The sequence below is a fragment of the Rhopalosiphum maidis genome, chromosome 2 (genome assembly GCF_003676215.2).
Source record: "Rhopalosiphum maidis isolate BTI-1 chromosome 2, ASM367621v3, whole genome shotgun sequence".
NCBI lineage: Eukaryota > Metazoa > Arthropoda > Insecta > Hemiptera > Aphididae > Rhopalosiphum > Rhopalosiphum maidis.
In genome coordinates, this window is record NC_040878.1 from 29,465,418 (window position 1) to 29,475,580 (window position 10,163).

At 26.3% G+C, this 10,163-nt stretch overlaps 1 protein-coding gene across 1 annotated transcript; it reads right to left on the bottom strand.

Annotated features, from left to right (window-relative positions):
• Positions 1-357: 357 nt before the first annotated feature.
• Positions 358-9,159, bottom strand: LOC113554979 (RNA-binding protein 5-like). Its single transcript, XM_026959216.1, has 4 exons — positions 8,864-9,159; positions 4,299-4,387; positions 4,049-4,135; positions 358-3,612 (listed from the first exon to the last, which is right to left on the bottom strand). Exon 4 carries the CDS (start codon positions 3,610-3,612, stop codon positions 895-897), a length of 2,718 nt encoding a protein of 905 aa, XP_026815017.1. The 5' UTR covers positions 4,049-4,135; positions 4,299-4,387; positions 8,864-9,159; the 3' UTR covers positions 358-894.
• Between the last annotated feature and the right edge of the window lie 1,004 nt (positions 9,160-10,163).

Consider the following 10,163-nt stretch of genomic DNA (forward strand, 5'->3'; position numbering starts at 1 on the left):
AATAACAATTAAGTAATAAGTTTACGTAGAAGGATAAATCAAAAAGGTCTGTGGAATATAACGTATTTTCTACATATTTTTGAATTAAATATATGTAAAACTATATATATATATATATATATATATTATAATACATACGATTTTTTAACCATTAGAACTAATTATGTTAATTTCAGTTGTATTTTTTTTTATACATTATATATAATACATGCCAATTTGTGTATGACACAATAGAATGTACACACATTTTGATAGAAATGTAAAATGAACATTTTATAAAAAATTTAAATAATAATTACTTCTTGAAGTAAATTAAAAAAAAATAAATTTGAGTACTCAATTTACATATTATATGAGCTACACTACATTGCTTATAAATAAGTTTGTAAATATTTAAACCTTTGGTTAGAAAAAAAATAATAAAAAGGAAAATTTACTTTAGAGCTACCATAGTTCTACAATTAATATTAAAATGTGACAGGACTATAATTGTTTTATTATGATTACTATTATTTTGTCAAATTTGGATAAAACTAATTAGGTACACTACATTTACACGTAGATGTATTTAAAAACTATTTTATGTATCAAAGATTTTAATTAATATTACAATATATACAATTTTTTGTCACTAAAATAACATTAATGTCTTTCAAATGCAATAATACAATTTTAAACATGTATTAAACAAGATTAAAAATGTAATGCCTTCTAATGTATTTTATTTAATATATTTTGGATTATTTCCTTAAGATAATGTCATATATTATATTATTTCTATTCATTATTTTTGAGGAAAAATAAAATATCAGATTGATACATCACATATTAAAATAACTTTTTCCTGTGGAAAAAACACTACATAATAAATAATTTCAATCTTTACCTGTTAAATTACTCTGATTCATTATACCTATAACGCATCATTTTCTTCACACAATCTTTGTATGTTTCACGAGGACCTGGAACCACACCAACAGCCCTAGTACCTAATCCAGCATTTGCTAATCTACCTTCAGCTTCTATTATAGTTGTTCGTCCTTGATTACTTTTACCTAGTCCCATTCCTTCTTGCCAACCCATTTTCTGTAATAATTTATTACCTTTGTTGTCTGATCCAATACCCAATTTAGTTGGTTGTTCATAATCCACGGTAGCTTCTTTAGCTTTCATGTACTTGTCTTTTAGGTTATTTAAAGGTTTATCAGGCTCATTATATTTCATCCTTCTTTCTTTTGCTCTATCCCTATATTGAATAACCCGTTTTGATTCATCATCTGGATCTAATCCTCTTTCGTTGTACCAATTTCTAATATTTTGTTTATGTAAATCAGACATTTGTTGATGTTTTATTAATATTTCTTTGCTACTAAACTGACGTTTACATAATAGACAAGCAAGTTTAATCCAATCAGTATGTTGTTCATCTTCGCTTCGATTGGCTTCTTCCATAATTTCATCATTGTAACTAGTGTCATCAGATGTGGAAGCAACTGGTAATTGCTGTTTTTTAGGTTCTGTTTTAGTACCCATCACAGAATACCCAATATCTGCTGCAGCTTGAGTTTTAGCAGTTTGCATTGCAACTTGGGCTGCTACTAAATTTTGTTTAGCAGAAATTTTCTTTTGATTTAATGTTTTTGCCCACTTTTCCATATCTTTGGCAATACGTTTTGCTACTTTTACTTTGTCATCGTCTTTTTTTTCTTCTACTGGAGTCTCTTCTTTTTTAGATTCGTTATTGATATTACTTCCATCAGAATTTGAATTTTCATTTGAAGGTGCTGATAAATAAGTTTGTTTTGTAGCATCCCAATAAAGAAAACTATTTGTAAAACTGTTAAAATAATACTGTGAGTTTGCATCGTAATAGAGCTTTGTGTATGGGTCATAATAATAACCAGATCCTTTGTCATATTGATAAGTAGATAAATCAGGTGGAGAGTACGTGGTATCTCCTTTCCCAGACGGAGGTTGACTTAAAGGATCAACCTTATTAGTAATAGGTAATGGAAAAGCTGGAACAGCTTGTGACATAACAACGGTCCCAACAGGTGCATAAGCAGCCGAAATAGGTTGTACGGATGGTATAGAAGGCATACTAATAGTCTCTCCTTTTTGTATTTTTTCAGTGTAAAAATTAGTGTAATATTGTACATATGAAGTTCGTTCAACAGGAGTTTTTGCATAAATATTTGCACTAAATTCTGCAAGCCTAGGTACATCAGCAATAGTATAGTTTGGAGTTTCTGGTTTCTGATTGCTCCATTTAGCTGCTTCAACTGCAGCATTACCCATTGAAGCAGTAGCTATTGGTCCGACTGGTCCAAGTTTACAATATGACACAAGAACTTCTTTTCCATCAATAAGTAATGGATCTTCTACAATTAATGCATTATGGAGATACATAGCATCAACCACATTGTTCATTTCTAAGTAGCAAAGACCTTTAGAGACATTTGTCAATGGATTTCGACCGATTCTAACACTTCGAATAGGCAGTGTTGATAGTGGCTGTATAGCTTTAAGAACATTTTCTTCAGTTGTAAACAATTCTAGTCCTCGCAGTAAAACTGTATGCGTAGGATAAGAACTAACTTCTTTAGTGTGATCAAATATTTCTCCCACTTCTCTTGAAGCTCCACACACAAAGCAGCTTTCTCTGCGCTTAAAATTATGAGCATTGCATTTACACCACCAATCAGATAACATTTTTTCAGGGTCAATTGTAGAAATAGTATACTGCATAATTGCCCTAAAATTATCTCTCAACATCATTTCACCCTGTTTACTTTCCATTAGTGTTTCAGCTTCAGCTTTTGTAAAAAATTCTACAAATGCAAACCCACGAGATGACCCAGTATCTTTTTTTCTAATTAGACGTATATCAACAGGTGTAAGACCACATTTTAATATTTCTTTTCTTATATCAATTTCTGATATGTGAGGAGCTAAACCACGGACAATAATAGTTTTATTCGGAATTTGTTTTTTAAACGTGTATCTATCAAAATCTTCTTCACGATAATATTCTTGTGATCCATCTTGATTTCTTCTTGTGTCTACAGTATTATAGTGACGTCGAGTACTAGTAGTAGCTGAATCTGAATATATGTTTCTGACTCTTGGTCCATCAGAACCTTCAAGGCTTCTTGAACGGCGTTTTCGACGTTCCTCATCACTACTATATTGACTTGTTTGAGAGTCACGATCACCAGGAGAATATCTACTTCTTCGTTTTTGTGATCTAGACCTAGATCTAGACCTACTCCTTGATCTTGACCTATGGTGTTTTTTATGTTTGCTACGTCTCCTACTACCGTGTCTACTCGAACTTTTATCATGTTTACTTTTTTGACTATGATCTCGACTTCTGCCTCTTTCTCTACTTTTTTCAGTATCCAGAAATGAATCTACAGATTTATACCAATTAGTTTTATTATTTGAAGTATCTACACTTTGTTCATTGTTGATGCTATGATTAGATCCATTTGAACGAGGAGATGAATCATAAGCTACCAAGTCCATTTCAACACTTCGTCTAGTAGATGAGTTTACCTCATCATTTGAATCATAACCACATGTATCCTTGACCACAAACTCTGCGTCCATCTTTACAAATGAAACAAACAAACAGACAATATATATTAGTTTAAGAAACTTATTAACTTAAAATTTGTATTCCTCATTCGCCTTGGTCCCTTTTACGACCTTCTTCAGATATGATTTTCTTTTATTATTACTTATCCAAGAGTAATAAAGTTAATTAAATAATTCTAATTAGTTACATACTATTCATTTAAATTAACATTCATTTATAAATAAACAAATTTGTATTATAAAGCATATCTACAAAAAAATGAAACTATTTAAGTACGTATATAATTTCTTATTATAGTTTCTATATTTTGTAACATATTATATGCTTGTATTTATAATAATTACAATTAATATAAGACATAATATATTATTTAAGTAGATTGTGTTAATTATTAAATAATGATTAATATACAAGACTACAGTTAAATTTAATTTAATTTGGTCCTACCTCAAACAAAAATGAATGTTCTATGAATGTAGCACAGGCAACGTAGCTTTAACTTATTCTTGATGGTTGTTTGGATTGTTGAATAATCTGTAATACAATTTGTATTGAAATTGAGTGCAATTATTAGAATGATCAATTAATGATCAACAGTGGACACTTCGTCAACAACGATAATCAATCTGTCAGAGTCTCAAGACGAATTTCTGACGCATAGCCAATATCGACTAACATTGTTTAAAATTTGACTAACCTTTGGATAATAATAGTACTAGCTGAGAACTAGTTTGGAACAGTCCTAAACAACCAAAGCGTAATGACTGAACAGGCTGATACACAAATCTGCAATACATTTACAATGACTTATGATATTATATCCAATTATATTTTAAAAATCCATTATCAATACAGTTGACTCCAGTGGTGAAATTAATAATAAAAAAAAGGTTCAAAATTGTGGTTTTTCATGTATTCTTCTAGTTCTTTAAAATATGTACCATTACAAAACAATTGTATACAAGCTTAGTTATTAGTATGATATAATTAATTTTATTAATGTAAACAATTTATAATAAAATTATAAAATAAATCTATTTACATTAACTGTTATTATACAGGCCAATACCAAAAAAAAAAAAAAAAAATCTATCTGCCTAAGATATTATACAACTAACTTAAAATTACTTTTAATTATAAAACTATATTAGCTAAATTATAATAATAATCCTAAAATGATCCATTGTACATAATTTAGGTTATTCAAATTATCATAACAATCATTTATTATCAATTAAAATGTCACATTACAAAAATTAAACTAATAATTATTTTTTACGTCATATTTATTTTTTACTTAAAATTTGAACTTATCTGAATTAACAATTTTTAAATATATATTTAATTAAACAAAATTATCTAACAACACGGTTGAAGAATTTATACTAATTATTGAACTATTATTATACTATATAAATATTAACTATATTTATTGAAACTTAATTATTAGCCATAAACAAAAGTGTCAATGCATATTTTTTAAGGCATAGGTAAAATAAGAAATGTACATTATTAGTAAATATTACATGTATTTATAGGAAATATAATTAGGATAAGTAATTACCACAGTAATCCTAAGTAACATACTTATTATTTACTATTTGGAATTCATTTTAGATATATTTAAGCAACCACAAAAAAAATTATATTTGTATTAAATATTTGAATATGTTGTTAAGGTTCAAATTATTATAATTTTTTTATTTACATTGAAAACATGGAAGACCTATTAATTAATACATTGAAGTAGATAATACATTTTTTATTTTGATATGATATTGAAATAAAATTAAGATTGTTTTTGAATTTAATCTACAACAATGGGATTTTATACTTATAAAACTTTAAAAAATTATTATTAGAAATATTAAATTAAAAAGTAAATCAGTTTAAAACATTTATTTATTTATTTTAAATTATTTTTATTAGGTACCAACCAATTATTATTTGCTTAAAGGATACTTTAACTTGAAAAAATGTAATAAATATAACCTTGGAATCTCTAATTTTTTTTTTATAAAAACATAATTATAAGATAAAAAAATATTGGAATACCTACACGAATTACTATAGTACCTACCTAATTAAAAAACTAAATTGAATATATTAATCATATATAGGTAATAAATTTTCATATTATATCTTGTAAATATAAACAAATAAAATGATTTTAGAAACTGTAAAAATTATTTTTGACAATAACATGAATTTAATACGATTTTTTCGTCACAATATAAGCCATCTTTATCTATCACAGATTTATGTATTATAGCAAAATCAATATCTGCATTTACTATCACAGCAAAAAATGTTGTGTTCAAAATAGTTTTTTTCAATATCCAACTTATTATAAAAACTACTAGTGTTAAATTATTCTTAACCTCTATTGGTATTCAAAAATATTAGTTAAATTTATTCAAAAAAAAACTATACATGGAGCACTTTTTAAGTAATTTTTTTAAAAATGTTATGCTCACCAAATTTGAACAGTTTACAGTTTGGTTATACAATGTTAAATGCAAATAATGGTCGTTATAATAAGTGTGTATGAATAATAGAAACAAAAATATTATACTGACAGTTTTAAGACTTGAGGCAATTTAGTACAAAGTAGTTTGATTATAGTACACTAAAATGGTTACAACATGTAGTATAGATTTAGAGTATTAAAAGTTATTAGTTAATACAATTGCTTATATTAAAACACTATAAACCTTATATTATTTTCATTTTTACCATAAATATATAATATATTATAGGTACCTAAAAGCAGATTGGTGAATTTTTATCCCAGGGAATTAAACTGGCCCATGCATACCAATATAACTTCCCCCCTACCCCACAAAAAGTTAAATAAAAATTATTTTGCTTAAGTTTCAAAATTTTTTTAGTTAATTTCTAAATAAGTCAAGTATATCATAACTATAATTATAGCTATAATAATTTTGGGTTAGTCAGATAAGATTAATCTCTCCGGACTTGAATTTGAAGTTTGCTTTAATTATATTTTAAAATATGTACAGAAAATATCTTGTATTTCGTATAATATTTTAATGAGTATTTAAACATTAATTTAATTCTCTAAACTTTTTATAGAAATAGATTTTATTATTTCTTCAACTGCTATGTTACATTGTCTTAACGATATAAAAACAATTGACAATTATCTCTACAATCATCAATTTTTAGTTTCTTAATTTTCAAAAATTGATAAAAATTAAAAATATCTATATATTACAACATCCAGGTACCAGTGGTACCACAAATGTCAACTTTTCCATACATATTTCTATGAAAGTTTATACATAGTAAACATAAAAAAGGGGACTGTTGCTAATATAAATACCATGATTTATAACATTCTACTCGTTCTAGCATGACTTCTATTTTTCTACCAGCATATTTGCAATGCCTACATATGCCTATAACTGATTTAAAAAATTAATTAATTTAAATGATCTCAAAAAAAAAAAAATTAAATTTGTGAGTTTTTAATATAATGTATTACTCTTGTTTGTGTTATGATATGACTACATAAATATAATCAATAACTCAAATAAGTCAATACTAGCTGTTATTATTAATAATAAGTATAATAATAGTATTGAAATAATACCCTCATATTTGTTTATTTAATATCTTATGCCAATTTAAAAAAAAATATAACATTTTTTGCAATTATATAATAATATAGCGACCCATATAACCCATTTGGGAAGATTCCCAATTTCCTGATGGCTAATCCGTTCCTATGGTACTTAAGATTTAATTAATAGTCAAAATAACACTATGATACACTTATACATCTTCGGTTTAAAAAATAATGTTTGATATAAGTATTTAGTATTTATAAAAAAAAATCGGCTTTAACTGATATAAACATATAATTTTAATTTACTAAACACATTATTCATTTAAAAAAATCAAAATAATAAATATTTAATTAAAATGTAATTATCTATAATGCATGTACAATAATAGATTAGGTTTAAAAAATAGTTTATTTTTATAATACGATTCACAAAGTGTAATATTAATTCATAGAATAGGAAAGGCGAAATATTGTTTTAATTAAAAGTTTGCTCCATCCACATACGTTGTCTTCGTCTTACAAAATATGTACAACATAGTAAAAACCATTTCACATGGGCAGGAGCCACTCAGACAAGTTAAACAACCAAATTTTAACAGTTGAAAGAGGAGATTTTGGGCTGTGCAGCATCATTATTATTTATTTTTGATATTAGAACTACAAAAAAGTTGTTCAAGTTTTAAAAACACAAAATACTGGATTTTGAAACAACAAGAAGTTTTTTCAAAATAGTGCTATCAAAATTTTAACAACAATATGAAAATTGAGTTGTTGACTACAGTCCTAGTGGTTCTTGCCCACATGGAACGGATGTACCATGTTGTACATTTTAAGACAGAGACAACACATACAGATGAAGTATCATCTTAAAGTTAACTTATACAGTAAATAAGTACCTAATAATTGAATATATTATATTATATTATAAAGTATAATATACGCTCCTTAAACGACTTAGTTATGTTTAACTTAATAGCAATAATGTTCTTCATTTTACCAAATAGTTTGTGAGGTATAAATACCTATTGAAATTAAATTAGATTATAATACACCTAACTAAACTATTGAGATATATCAAGAAATTTGGATACCAAGCATAAAAAGCAATTAATGATATTTTTAAAACGACATTAACAGTTAAGGAAGCAACAATTTATGTGTATTACATATTTTTAATAACTGATTAGAAAAGATTAGTTTAAATTAGGTGATTCAAAGTTATCATATCAACTAATATTAAATGAATACACTTATTAGAACTAATTGTGACCTGATACCTATGTATTTAATAATTTTAATTTTTAATATATTATTGATTTTTCAAATTCTAATACAAAGTTTATACTGTTAACACACGACTACATTGCTGAGAAAAAAATATTTTTACTATTTTGGGTATCTTGCTTTGAGATTTTATTAAATACCAATACCTATAAAAACAATAAATTGACATGCATACATAAATTATAAATGGATCCCAAGTAGGTAATCACTAGTACTTGAGGACTGTACATAACAATCAACATTTGACAATATATTTAATTATGTCGTAAGCATCACCTTAACTTCATTGAACACGTCGGTGATGAGAAATTATTGTCAAACAACAAATTGAGTTAATAGTTATTAATGAAATCATAGTCGACCGCATTAGGCTGTTTTCTACTTACCTATAACCAAAATTTCAGTACCCAATACAATAATGTTCGTCTGAGAAATGAACTTATTGAATGATTGAGCAGAATGTTTTGTGGCCGTGTGTCACCAAGAAATGTTCATTTGAATCACTTCGATCATCGATCATGGCTGGGCGATGTGGACATCGCAATAAAATTTAACTTGAAATGCTTTATAAAAAAATCACAAATAACATCGATTTTAATTTCAAATGATATAAATCATAAAAAATTTAACTTTTGTTAATTTATTAATTTAATAATTTGTATTGTGAATTATGATTTACGAGTATTTACGATCATCGTCCATTCGTTATCAATAACAGTGATAACGCGAATTCGGGCGGTAGCACGCCGTAAAATTCCAAAGAGAATGTATCTATTTGTCAATCGACTACCCGCTCTTTTTTAATACCACAAATAAATGAAAACACACAGATATAGAGTCATATCTATAACCGTGAGATATACTAACTACTTTACTGTCGTATAATAATAATAAACATACATTTTTTAATTTTTATTGCATAAATCTGTATAAATTGTATAGTTTACCCCCCTCAATGATTGAATTTGTAATCAAAATTTGTTGAAACAAAACAATGTTTTCGAATGATACCATGATTTTTTTCTTTTATTATATTTACCTATTAATTTTGTTTTGTATATGTAAATATTAAATTCATTGCTGTTGTCTAGTTAAAAATATGAAGTTCGGTGGAATTTCATTGAAAACTGATCCACGACCAACCCCGCACGTAATAACAGATATAATGAAAAATTGAAAAATTAATTTCCAATATAATTTTGATTTCCTTTCGACGCAATACCAATAATTTCGAATTAGTGCAGCGAATTCACAGAAGCCTCAGAGGCCTCTTCCCCTTCAGACCATTAACCTTATTTAATAATATGTATTAAATTAAAATAAATAATTTTGCTTCTAAAAATAAAACTAGGTTAAAGTTTGTTTTTTTTATAACAACGATTATTTATATTTTAAGAATTCAAAATTCAATCATGAATCCACAAATGGCGCAAATACCAAATACTATGTACAATACACTGTTATCAAGTACAAACTAAATACCTAGGTAATCAAAAAATAATATCTACATAATTACACATTTCATAATTATTTAATGCAACCGTTGTTAATCTTACATTCCTATTACCTATAGTGGTTATAACACCATGGAATATAAAAAGAGCCAACAGAAAATTTGAATATAATATTTGCCTTACTTCATTACTTGATACTTAGTAGATAATAGATGTATGCATTTATGCAATT